The 14,396-nt window shown below is 35.3% G+C and overlaps 1 protein-coding gene across 4 annotated transcripts in view; it reads right to left on the bottom strand.

Annotated features, from left to right (window-relative positions):
- The window catches only part of TLK1 (tousled like kinase 1), a 68,200-nt gene that overhangs the window by 34,386 nt on the left and 19,418 nt on the right, over window positions 1-14,396 (bottom strand). For all 4 annotated transcript variants that reach the window (XM_053947245.1, XM_053947244.1, XM_053947248.1 and 1 more), the window contains exons 2-4: window positions 7,905-8,023; window positions 4,920-4,991; window positions 468-543 (exon numbers count right to left, since the gene is read on the bottom strand). In XM_053947245.1, coding sequence (XP_053803220.1) covers window positions 468-543; window positions 4,920-4,991; window positions 7,905-8,018 — 262 coding nt within the window. In that variant the 5' untranslated portion in view covers window positions 8,019-8,023. The remainder of the gene's footprint in view (window positions 1-467; window positions 544-4,919; window positions 4,992-7,904; window positions 8,024-14,396) is intronic.

Raw genomic sequence — 14,396 nt, 5'->3', positions numbered from 1 at the left:
AAACTTTGTAAATTAGAAATCAGTCTCATCATGATTTCCCCACTCTTCTAGACTAATACAATCTTCCACAAAAAAGGAAGAGTAAAATTAAGTTCTTATACATACCTTTAAAACACGCATCAGATATTGTAATTGCTAATCTTTTTCCCCCCTTATCTATTGAAAAGAAATTCAAACCACAAGACATTTTGCACGAGAAGAATTGCTGCAATTCTTAAAAAGATTACAGAATCATAGCTGTGAGTTACACATGCAGCAGCTCATGATTCTTTTGGGTAATTACCAGTCCCATTCATGTTTTACTTGCCCATCCCTTCCAGTGACAAATGGGAGGGTGACAAGAATACATAACTTATCATCCAAAACATAACACCCATCTTACATAAGCTAAAATACAGAATTTTTAAGGCTAACAGTCAAAACTGTTACATGCAGTCACTACCTAGTCAGTTTACATTTTAATTTACCTTGGCTACTTTCACTCTGAGTGTCTGCTTTTCTTTTTCTTCCTCTGGAAGGTTCTGACTGTTTCTTCTCTGGAGTCTACAAACAACAAAAAGAACATGATGCAACATAAGCTCTATTTGTTTGTATTATTATGAAATAAATTTAAATCCTCATCCATAAAACATGATTTCACAATTCAGTAGGGATGCGATTTCAGATCATAGTTAAACTAGATAATATGATCTTTGGTCAATCAAGTACAAGCTTGAAGAGGTATTTAACAAAGTGAGAAGTAACTCTTAAATTATTTCCCAAAAGGCAATTCCACATATTAATTTTTAAGCAATTACTCCTTTTCATTCATTCCAGGGCTTATGAACACCCATTTTTGTTTCATTTATGTCTATATTTTACCAAGATCTCTGTATTTCAGTGTGAGTGTTTTAAAGCTAAATACTTAAGTGAAATAATCTGATTCTTGATGGTGTTTTCTACACACTGCTGTAGCATAAACATGAATTTCCAATGCTTCAATAGGAAGCCAATAATGTTACACTTTTTCATAAGTGCAAAGATATTTCCAAACTAATAAAAACTGTATAGATTTCTAGAATCTGCTGAGAATTAAAAAGAAAGAAAAGAGGAAAAAGTAGAGAGCAAAATGTTAATATCTATCCACTTAGAAAGTGCCATCCTCCCCATACACTTTTATCTCAAGGAAAAGAAAGAAAAGTATCAATGATAAGTGAAAAAATATAGATCTGTTAATATTTCTGGAATAAATTTTTCTACACAGTTGCCTGGAAATTACAATCACCATGTACAACACAGATAACAAGAAAGGGCTGTGATCAGAAGAATCTCTAAATTATATTTGCTCCTCTTTGATCTGAGGATTCAAACCAGTTAAGTCTCCCCAACTGAAATAATAAAAGCTGCTCTTGTTCAACATATTGCAGCTCTTTGTGTGTGTATTCTTCATGGTGCCTCATACATAGCTGGAGAAAGCATAGGAGACATTACATGAACTATTTTATCAGTAAACTGAACTGGTAAACATGAACTATTTTTACCTTAATAGCTCAGACTAAATTTGAGATCAGTGACAAGATGCTTCATTCTCTCATGATATCATTTTATCGTATCTGTCATTTGCTGCTCCAGGTATGCTTTCTTAGCACAGCAAATTGTATCAACATTCAAATTTCAACCATCACTAAATCATTTCAAGGACCTTTCAATTTCAAAATCTTTGTGTGGATATGCTCAAACATGAATTTACTATGAATACCCAACAGTATTTATGTTGGCAAGAACCACTTTAAGCTACCTGTGATCCCTAGAAAATTATTAGTCTATAAAAGAAGCAGCAGGACAAGAAAGGTCTTCCTTACCTATACCATGTATTTTTTATGTGTTTTGACTCAGTGTGTAGCTTCATAAAGATATCTTTGGAAGTTTTACAACCGTAAATGTTGTATTATCAGGCTGTAAGTTACATTTAAATTAAATATATATTATTTTAAATAAACTCATCCAACTGACATCTGCATCATCTACAGGGCTATCATACATTAGCAAAGTATATAACACAGACTCCTGAAATGGAGTTAACTCAAGACTGTTGATTCTACAAGCAGAAAGCATAGCTTAGAATTTTAACTTTAATAATTTGGAATTATAGCCAGGTAAATAGGTAACATTAAGCTACCATTCCACGAACTAAATTGAAACTACTTAACCAAGCATTTTCATGTTATTCTTGTTTTCCAACTTTCAATTCTGCAGTTACACTCTAATGCAGTAATTTTTACCTACCATATCAAGAAAAAAAAAGGAAAAGAAAAGTTTAAAATCTAATTAATGGTAAGATTTCCCCAACCAAAACTAGTTTCCAGCTGCTGTGGCTTGTAAAACCAGCCATTTAAAGAGGTTTATAGTTTTAAAACTCAAGTTATTCATAAATGTGTATTTCCTTAAGCTCTTCTGATTTCTTTCAGTGTTTAATTTAACCTTCCAAACCAGAAAGTACTAGCACACTAATGAGGTTATTAATGAGGTTACTTAACAAGGTCATGTTCCCTTTTTCTAAGCACAAAATTCACATGATAATGTACAGCACACATCAATCACTAGAAAATGTACTCCAAAATCCTTCCTAATGAATGGAGTCATATGAATTACAAGAAACTGAAGACTAATGGGGCTGGGGAGTATCTCCCTGATAAATGAAGACTGAAGCTACTTTCTGTAGCTGCCGAAGTATTTACCTATAGCCAAGATTTAAATTAAAATCTTACTATTTCATAAGCAAGATAAAATACCTTTAAGGTTATCCAGCGCTAGATTGTAAAGTTATATTAAAGTCACACACAGCTTGGCATACTAGCAGAGCCTCATACATCTTGGTCTTGATCCTAGTTTTCCCCTCAATTTCACTGTGCTTCCCCTGAGTCTTCCCTTCACATTCACAGATTTAATGTGCCACTTCATGATGAAAGCAGAGTAATGACATGAATGCATCATCAGGGTTTGATCAGAAATTGACACTCTTGCTAGAAATTAATTTCAATGATTCTGAGATTTGCATATCTACTTTTTTTTCCTCCCAAGACCTACTATAATACAACAGTGCTCTTTCAACATCAAGTGATGGCACTGCCTCTCCAATGAGCAAGTCTTATTTCCACACTACCATCACTGTTACTGTGAAACCTTCAAGGTCATGCTATTAAAACAAACAAAAACCAACACAACAAAGCAATCCCACAACCTGTTTGCAGTAATCAAAATCTACAGCTTACTTTTTATGGTACTTTAGCATACAAGTAACCAGATGTGATTTTAAGAACTGTAAAAATTTATTAACATACTTGCTATTACAATTATAATTAAAGTGAATATGACTAACAACTTCTGAAAGGGTCAAGAAAATGTATTTTGCTACTCAATGTCATTAAGACTCATCTTTCACTGTGCAATGGAGCACAGTGGACTTCTGTGCAACGACATTTTCGAAAAAGATGTCTGTATCTATTTTAGAGTACAAGTCTTAGAATATTTAAAAGACAAAATATTATCCTTACCCAGAAGCAAGGCTTGAGGTTAAAACACTGTGCAGAGACTTTCAAACTCACATGCCTTGGAAGAGCTTTGCCTCTGTATCTCATGTATAGAACTGTAAAATAACATTTTCCTACACCAAAAACTTATTACGCATATAGCCGATGTTCTGAGATCACTCAACTACTCATAGACATGTTTTTCTGTCAAGGAATTGCAATAATGCATCATAACCTTCAGGCTACTGCAGCACATTTCCATTCCGACACCTACATCAGAACTGCATCACTGCCCAGAGTATTTCTAGGAAAAGCCGTGAATAAAAACAACAGGCAGACAGAATCTTCTGATTAAGAAAATAGTCTATGCAGTTGGATGCATAATCCAGCTGGGAAAGGTGAGGGGAAAAAAAACATAGTAGAGCTTTTTTCTACAAGAAAAACAAATCACACATACAGAACTTTTATTTATAAGGTATCAGCTTTGGGAACCAATTAAATTCACTTGCTGACAGCCCACTAAAAAAGCATCTTGCAGTGACTGAGCAAATGAACAATTAGGCCTCAAAGTAAAGCTCTGATGTGAAAATAACACCAACAGCACATTCCAAATAAACATCTCTCCAGCATGGCACACTGTCACACAGGGTATGGCCTAGGTCAGAAATCCACTCTTGGTTACAAAGGATAAATCTTATCCATGCAATCTGTGACACGCAGAGGCAAAACCGTCAGAGGGATTCACCGACCCCAGAATAGGTACATTCTAAGAGTTGTAGTATTAGTGCAACTATATCAATGCTCATCACTAAGAGGAAAATATTCTACTCAAGGGAAGTCTGAGCTCTGCATATTTAAACCTAGTAAAAGCATGAATCCTTTTCTTGGATTACAAACTGGATTTAGGTAAGAAAATATGCAGTGATAACTGCAGGTTTTACAAACAAAAGGTGATGTCTACTAAGGATGTCTGGCCTTGCCATAAATCCATATTTGAAAAGAAAACACAGTAAACCAGTTTCTAGAGCATTTTCAAGGATTCGTCCAAAGATAAAAGTTGTGTGCTGATGAAACACTTATTACTTATGAAACAAAAGACAGCAATCTATACAAACATTTTCAGCTCCAAAAGCTGTATGCATCCTCAGACCATGACTACATAGATAACAGAGAAGCAGAAGCAGCTAGTTTCATGACCAAAAGTCCAAAGAAACTAATTTCTTCCAGTCATGGTTCCTCTTCCAAGAGATAATGTCTTTCAGTAATTTATGCTCTTTCCTATCTATCTGAGTAGTCTGCATTTTACTTTAAAAGCTTCTATACAAAATAAGGCATCAAAGTAGAATAAAAATAAATTACTTGTTAGCATTAAAATTCTGAGGTAATAATGAATCTGCTCCATACACTTACCTCTGATTCTTTATCACTTAAAGATCCCAAGCTTCCAAAGCTGTGATTTGAACTCTCGTTATTTGTTGAGGCCTACCAAGACAAATAAAATATTCAACATTATACACAGAGTTATAAAACATAATCCACTGTTACCACTCACAGTTACAACCAGTAAGTCATTTCACGCTCTCATGGAAAAATTAACTATAGAGCACTTGTGCCTGGAAAGAGGGATAAGAAGTTTGACAGGTGGGTATTTTCACAGGGCACAGTAAATTCTGAATTTCCATTGCTTTTGAGGCAAGTTATACCCTAGCATATTCAAAACCATTGAAGAAAGTTCTAGAGACTACTAGAATTTTTCAATTTTTGAAGAAAAAGAGGTGCTAAGTACAATAAGTTTTCATTTTCTGTCACGGAATACATTTAAAAATAATCTTTGCAATAGTCTAGTCTGCCTTCGAGAAAATTAACACCTATTGACAGTATTATTCTACATTCTTGAAACAAATTATTTCCCCCAATACACTAAATTTACATTAGTGAGTGAAGAAAAAACAACAACAACCCCAAGTAGTGATACAGTCCCAAATTACAGTATTTTTTTTAGACATTTACTAAGGCTGATTTATTCAGAGATCTTTTGAACACAGCATGTCACGAGGACATTTTTATGAGTCATCATCAGCTGAGTGTCTTTTTATTAAAAAAAAAAACAACACCAAAACTCTTATACTGATGGACCAGTCTCTTCCATATAAGACGGCAGAACAAATACTTTGAAGTGAAATAGTTCCAAGGCAGTTTTTTCCTGAGCATTAAATTCCAGCCCAGTATCAGTTTGCAGGACAGTACTCATCTGTGATATCTGAATAACTAAATCATCTCTGAATTAAAATTTCTAGAGAAATATTAGTTAAACACACAAAATTTCCATGCATCTTTTCACCCCCAGGGCAGCCTCTAGTGCAGAAATGTCTGTATGTAGTCCTTTCTTGCCCTTTGTCATTATCTGGTCATCCAAGTCAGATACAACAATAATATCGGTAACCTACATTTGTATTTCCAACCCTGCTTACTGAAAAAGCTTGAACATGATGGGATTTTTCCTCCCAGAAATTCCAAAACTCTTGGATCTGCATCTATAAGAAACAGTGGTAACAGTATCTGTTGCAAACATTTATCAAAGCATTAGATAGTATTAAAAAAACACCACTTCATCTAGATATCCATTTGGAAACTAACTGGATGAGATACAAATCTTGGAATGCATCAGGGACAAGCAATGTATTTTTTCCATGGTAGAGTGAAAAAGGAAATTAGTTATTTAAATTTTTTTTTTCTGGCTAACGTGAATGAACAAACTGAGAATGTGAAAGTGGAATGTAATTTGGCTAACAGCTAAAATCAGCTAACAACAGACAACAAGAAAAATACTTCAATAGACTTATGGAAATGGTAAGCAGTGACTCACAGGGAATCAAATTTTAAAGAAGTGGAACCCCAAGAAAGTCGATAATGCCTTTAAAAAAAGTACTACACATACAGCAGCAGACAGATTATGAGGGAAAATTTGCAACAAAATAATGGACCAAAACAGCTATATCAAAAAGTAAAAGTTCAATGAAGTTAGAAGTACAGATCTAGTAATAAAAAATGACAAATACTAATGTGAATTATGAGCAGCTACCTGAGCTATTAAAATGAGTTAATTAATTAGGGGAGTAAGCAGCATTAGAGAACCCAAGGAATAAATAAACAAAACGGGCCAGAATCATTGTGTTTGTCTCTTTCTAATTTTAAGCATCAGATATGGCAAATATACAAGTTTGCAATCAAAATGAGAAGACCACTAGAGCATCACTGTCAGTGTGTCAATCCAATCTCATTTCTTCCCCTATTTAACTCACTTCTTGGTTTAAATGGTAGTAACAAGTTTGTCGCCTTTTTACAGTTTTGTGACAGTTACCTTCATGTCACTCTCCAAAGCAAATTAAGATATGATGCAAGATCACTATATAATAATTTCAATTCTGTGTAGTTTGTTCATAGTAATCGATACATGACATGTCTTCAGAAATTTCATCAATGTCTTCTATCAGGAAGTATTTTGTTCTGTAATCTATACCAGTAACTAAAATACATCATAGGAAGCTAAAAATACTACAAGTTTATGTAAAGCACTTAAAACATGAGGACACTGCAAACAGTTTGGAAACAGAATTCAGAAGTAATTTGGTCATAAGGGAAACACACCTAAAAATATTAGTATGACACCTTTTTAATATCAGTTTATTAAGTACTATATTTGATGGAGAACATTCAAATGCACAAATACAAATTTGAGTACTTCTGGCTAGGCAACAGTATTGCAGAAATCAGTCTTGGAAGCTGAAGCTAGTAACTTGAAAAGAATACGCAACAAAGACAAAATTATTTTGCAGATGTATTAACTGAAAGGAAATATGCAACACATGGAAGGTAATTATTCAGTGTTCATAAGGTTCTTCCTCAAGTGTTGCAACCTGGCTTAGATACTAAAGGACAGGAATTCTACAATGAAATTAAGAGAAGCTGATATAAATGTCTGAAAATGTTGAAATAATTTATTTATCTATATCTATTAATCTTCAAAAGAGTTTAATCTTGAAAACAGATGTCACACCAGACCCCCTAAGTAGATGGTCATCTGCAGCAGGGACAACTCCACCTAAATAATGGGAAAATCTTCCATCTCCGATCACAGCAAAGCCACAAAAGAGTTTGTATAAGCTCATTCTTCAGTGTTTTTTAAGAACAATTCGACGTTCATGTCACAGAAAGGTTCAGGATAAACAATCCTATCTCAAAGCAAAATAACAGAAAAACAGGGATTTTTCTGAGAGCCTCTTCCAACCCAATGCTTTTACAAGTAAATCACGCTGACAATATGAAAATGAGATGGTGTGAGATATATTAGTATTTCAAAGATGGCAGATCTGAATGACTACTCTTAGGACTTACTTTAGCTCCAACACTGCAACTTCCAGTACTCCCAGTGCTGCCACTTACTACTCCTGTGAATCTTGCCTCTAACAATTCTTGTCTTCTTGGGTCCAGGCTATGAAGTTCATCCATTGCTCCTAAAAAAATACATATATAAATTCATTACATTTCCTAATATTTGCAGTGGAACATTTCACAAACAAGCCAAACATACCACTGGCCTATGCAAACCAAGGATTTGTACCCTCAACTTGACAATGACACACCATCTGTTACCTAATAACCAAAGCACTCATGGAATTACAAAAATTTTGTGGCAAGTTCTGCATATCAGAATAGCCTTGTCAATTCTGGTTGAAAACAAGAACCTGTTAGAGGCATGTAAGAGACACAGAGCCTGCAGTATGCAATACGCCAACCCGACAATTATTTATAGATTAAAAACTAGCTGACAGGAACAAAGTATTTTCCAGCATAAAACCTCCCAGTTCTGCAATACATTCTGCAATGATCTTGTTTTCTGTGTTATCTAAATATTAGACTATCAATGTCAAAGATCAACAAGCAGGAATTATAGGGGGAAAAAAGGAAATTCAGAAAGTAGATCACAGTCCTCAACTCATGCAGAGGAATGCAGTGTAATATGGAGGTCCAAAGGTCAGAGAAAAAAGGAGCAGGATCAGCAATAAAAAGGGAACCAAGAATAACAGAGACACTTGCAGAGGTAATGGCTTCAACAGAGCCCTGTAAATGAGGTAAATCAGTGCTGCTGGCATCTGCAGGGAAAGTAAGGTGGAAGGAAATGGAGGAACAAAAGGAGTTTCTGATGAGCTCAGCCTACATGAGTAGGCTGCAACATGATGTGCAGCTTCCTAATTTGTATTTAAATCACTTATGGCTGTTTAATGAGTCTGAAAGATGATGTAGACAAATAAGTCTTTCATATTTACACAAACTGCATTCTGTGTTTTTATCTTTTCAACTACTTGAACATTCAATTTATCTTCAACTGGAAACATTTCAGTTGCTTTATTTTAAATAAGATATTTCATGTCCAAGTCTTAATGCACTATTGTAATAGCACAGCCTCCAAGTACCACACAGTAAAATAGCCTCAATTTTTTCTCACTAAGACACAACAAGTTGGTGTTTTTGAGTCCCACAGGACAACACAGCAGTTCAGCAAAGAATGGTGCCATGAAAAAAAGCTTTTGAAATTCTGTTTTTGTGAAAACTAGTTTTCAAAGTTTAACTGCTGCTATAAACCTCTACCCATCAGCTTAACATTCTAACCAATGCATCAACGTAGCTTTTCCCTCACTATTAATAAGTCAAGACACACTTTCTTATGGGACACTTGGGTATCTCAAAATCTTCAGCATTCAAGCCCTAGTCAGATCTTTCTGACATTTTGGCCACTCCTGGCCATAGAGCTAACCCCTCTGGTAGGGAAAGCACTGGTTCTGCTATTTGGCTAACTCAAGTTGCCCTTGCTCCTGCAGGAAGGCAGATGATAGCAAGTGAGGTGTTAGCACTCCTTTACCACAGGAACTGGTAACAGATCACCTCCAATGGAAGAGAATCACACCAAGACATAAACAGCTGGTAAGGAAACATTCAGGAAATGTGTTTGTGGCAGAGTCTTCTTTTGAAAAATCAAACCATGAGTGGCAGGTTGGAGATACCACGTTTTGTTACTACACCCAGATGCAGCCATATATAGAGCTGGAGGACTCTTTTCCAACAATGCAGTTTGAAACTGCAGCTGGCTTCTCTGCAGTTGTAACGCTGCTACTGAACTTGCCTAGTAAAAAATTCTCTGATTTCCACATCCTTTAGATTGTAAACTCCCTGGGTTTAAAACTGTTTGTTTATCTACATGTATGCTGAGTGCAGAACAATCAGGAATCCTCTTTAAACTCTTGCTCCCTAAATTGTGCTTGTGTACTGCTTTCAAGGGTTTCTATAACAAATTGAACACTTCTCATATGCATAAAAAATATTTCTTACATTAATGGACTGTGTAGTAAGGATATACTTTTTTTAAAGCAGATATGTTCAGCATATCTTTCCCAATCTGTATGGATATAATCCATACCTTAATGGGAAAGTATTGCTCTGAAAAAGCATAAGAAATTAATCACAACAGATTGGTCAGAAAAGTTTAAATTATTACTGTTTTGCTTTATAAAAGCAGAAGTTTCTAAGTGTATGCCACTCTGGAAAAAAAAAAAAGCATTTTAGTTTAGCAAAGTAAATCATTTAATGAAGCAGGTCTAGCAATATTTTGATTTATAAGCCTATTTGATAAGACACTGCCCACAAAAGTTCAGTGATCACTTAAAATTACTGATGTAACTCCAGCAATTACAAAATCATGAGTACATTACAGAAATAGATACTACGATACCTTACATTGTTTATTTCATGAAATGTGGGAAAGCAATAATCACTGTGGATAGCTGCAGCTCTGCAGCAGTACTGTCTCTAGATACTAATGCACTAAAGAGATCAGAACCCCTGGGTTAACTCACTGGTCAGAATGGTGATGTAGCATGTAAAGGGGCAATCCACAGCACAGATAAAATATAACCCTTTCTTTTTCTACTCAAATTTTGGAGCTGACACACACTAATGAATGCACTGCATTCTCTTCACTATTTCTGCTGAAGTGGTTTTTTGCTATTATGTTAGGGGGGTTTATTTTGGTTTGGGTTTTGTTATTGTTAAATATTAAAGACTGAAAAGCAACACTCACCCTGCTATCTCCGTGATTTAAAGGACAAGACAGAAAAGCTGGATTCAAACCTTATTTCCACAGAAAGAAATCCCAGGAAGGATCCCAAGAACTGCCTTCCTCATTCATGTTGTAATTTAAATACACTATCCACATCCAAACACACAGCTGTTTTATCAAGAACAAGCAGCTCTGTACCTTCAGTTCTCAGCACAAGTTACCTACTTTTAGAGGTACTGGAAGTTTTAAAGCATTTCATGTGAGGGACTTTTTTTTTTTAATTATAAAAATTATGTATTAAATTTAATTAATTAAAGGACATATCACCTTTTTAAGCATTAGACTTTATAAATTCTCCTGCTCACAGAATGCCTTGCTACCAACAAGACTGACATAACTTACAGTCCTGAAAAATATACCCAGACTTCTTATTTGAACTAACGTCCTACACCTGAAGGCCAACTCACTAACTCAAGAGACATCCAATCACATTACACAAGTACTTACAGCATATTTACCATGAGGTAAAGGAGGAAAGACTGGCATTGCTACTACCCACTGCCATTCAAACTTGTACTATCTTCCAAAGAACACCTGGAGGTGTTCCTGAAATTCATGTTAGAGTCCTAAAAAATGTATTTCTTTATTTCTTGTAACCACTACAGATTCTGAATTCTTCTTCTGATAGTTTTTTGGGGTTTTTTTAATTACCAACATTTTGTCACTTTTGTATTTTTGGGGAATGGTGATATCCTCCACATTATTTTATCAGATGGATAGACAGCCTCTTCTCTAAAAGCTAATATAATATATACAGATACCTTGTCTTGAAAAGGACATTTTTAGCAGGAATTGTTTTGAAAATAACTCCAAATTCCCCTGAGAATTTCTTACGCAATGGGATATGTCAAGAGTCAAAGTTCTAAGTCGGAGAAGCAATCTGCAAGCTTTTTCATGGCATTTGGTATAATCTATTACACAGTACTCTACCTTAGCAAAACAGAGTTATAAAGCCTCAAAGGATTCTCCATGGTAGTTAGAACACTTCAGAACCAGTGACCAAGAAACAGTGAAGTACAACTACACTTGTATCGCAAGTGTACCCCAAATACATGAATACTTGCAAATGATCCACTTATGTAACCAAGTACTTGCTCAGGCCTGAATAAAATTGATATTTTAGGAGAAAAAGTTTAGCAGAGAGTTGCAGCTGCAATTATTCACCTTCTAAAACTGCATCTTCTGTGATACTCTTGTACTACAACCTCCATCTTGAACACTGGTAGACTACGCAGAACAGCCTTGCAGATCCAAACACAAAGGGTTGACAGATCAGACTATTTTTCTTTTCCACTAAATATGGAATCAAGCTCAGTATTTATCTTTGACTCTTATTACCCTGAATTGACTCTTATTATCTGGCCATCAATTACAGCTCTGAAATGAAGAAAGATCAACAGCTTCACACATTGTCAGCTTTCTACAATGAAGATAAAGTTCATTATGCAGAAGCCACATTCTTCTTAGAACAACTCTCCAGATTAGATTGAGGCTCCCTTCTCCTGAATTCAAGACCAGCACAAACCATCTTTCACTTAAGTGAAAGCCAAACTGGTTTGGTCTGGTTTCTTTAATGCATTTCTACGCGTATAGCTTTTAATGCCAAAGCAAAATACTTCAACACAGAGACCTATCTGTTGAATGGAAAAAGACCGTTTAACAATAGCCCAAATGTAAATTGAATTTCCTGATGTGCTCCTAGTAGGCACTCAGATTTTATGGTAACACACATAGTATGAGAGTTCTGTGCAGCATATTTTTAGGAAAACTTCACATTAACGTTGATAATATTGGTGCCATGTAGTCTTCCTCAAAGGCAGTAGCATCCTTTAGAACAGTAATTCTAACTAATATCCAGCTAAAAGGGCAAGGGGCAAAAAAAGAGGCAGAGAGGCAGCATACACATTTTCAATAGCAGGAAGAGCAGCCTGGAAAGCAGGTTTTTTTTTGCCCTCACTCCCTTATCTGTTTTTTCATCAAGATTCCTTTAAAGGTATCAAACCAGATTTTAAGCATAGTAACCACTCCAGGTATAGAAGCCACTGTTTAACAGCACTGCAGTGCAATCCTTGAAGTCCTTAAGTAACTGTTTCTTTCATTTTGGAATATCCTAAGTATGGTTTTATCCCACTCACTACGTTGATGCTCCAAAAATTTAACTTCATAACAACTGAGTATGATAGCTCTTGTCATTCTAGAATACACATTTACCAGCAAGCAGGTAAAAGAAAAGCTTAAAAATATCAAATGCAGAACAGTCTACAGAAAATTACTAAACCCAGATTTTTAAACCCTTAAGCAGTCTCTTAAAAATGAGGCCACACAACTACCTTTCTCTGTATACCAATATGAAGATACGTATCTGCATCCACATGTATTTCCTTTTAATTGAGCTCTTCTCTTGTTTCATTTAGGGAAAAAAAAAAAAAAACAAACCAGACCAAACCCAAAACCAAACCAATCAAACTATGCATTCAACTTCCTTCTTCTTCCCCATCTTTATGAAAGTCTGGGCTTTCCTTACTGCAGAACCAACCAGAAATGACTTTTTAATTTCCAGGAAAATAGGCTAATGAAGCTAATATTTCTGCCTCAAATAAAACCAACTATTTGGTAATAAACTATTATATAGTTATGTAAATGTTGATCCAAGTCTCTTCCAGATTATACTTTCAGTGCTTTATAAAAGCCAATGGAGAATAAAGTGACCCAGGACAAGATGTCAGTCAAGGAATAGAGGGAGCACTAAAATACAAGTCCGGCCAAGTGAAAAAGCAAGGCAAATCAACTATCATCAAACTGTATGGAATGAATGGAAATCTTGATTTCTAAGTTGAAAAATTACACCTGTTCAATTTAAAATAGAACATTTGGGCAGTGGGATTGAGAAACTGATAAAACAAAAAACCAAAGTCACAAAATCGACCTGTGCTGCAAAACTATGTCTCGAATAGCCTCTCTTCCACTGTGTGTTTTGGGAATCACAGAGAACAGAACTGGAAGCAGCCTTGAAAATGAGTAACGTGCTAAGAAATCAAGTTGAAATGTTAGTATAATGGCATTAAGCTAAGGAGTTTTAATTTGAGAAGAGTTCAATTTCAAGGTAACAGCAAAAATACAACCCATTTTTAGCAGAAGCCTTTGAAGTTCATCACCATCCAATGTGAATCACAATCCTGATGTCAAGAAGGTCCCACTGAATTGAAATGAGCAGTCGGTAGGGCAGAGAAAAAGAGACAATCTCTGAGATTTAAATAAAATCTGAGATTAAATAAAACAAAATCCCAGAACTATATTTATGTCCAGACAAACAAAAGCCTAGAGGACACGATTTACCAATGTCCCAGCGTTACAGCTCTTCCAAAATACTTTAAAAAACAGCTATAGATTACTCATGACAAAGTTTCACCTGGGAGTTTAGAAATGCTTAAAAGTATTGACTTCCTAAGGAACAGAATTAACTTCTTTTACAGAAGACTACGTAGCTACTGTAACCTCCAAACAACAGGTAACTTGAAAAAGTTCAAGGTACTACATTCAAGTTGAAAACCTAAGCTGTATCTGAAGCTAACAGTGGCAGTAGATGAAACAGCAAAGGATAAAAATATATCCTGATATTCAAGTGAAACAAGCCTTTTGAAAAGATCATAAAAGGTAAAAAAATCCTAACGACAGAGAGACATATCTAAGCCCAGGGTAAAGAAAAAACCAGA

Source organism: Vidua chalybeata, chromosome 7 (genome assembly GCF_026979565.1).
Source record: "Vidua chalybeata isolate OUT-0048 chromosome 7, bVidCha1 merged haplotype, whole genome shotgun sequence".
In the NCBI taxonomy this organism is placed as follows: domain Eukaryota; kingdom Metazoa; phylum Chordata; class Aves; order Passeriformes; family Viduidae; genus Vidua; species Vidua chalybeata.
This window is presented reverse-complemented; position numbering and strand designations above follow the sequence as displayed.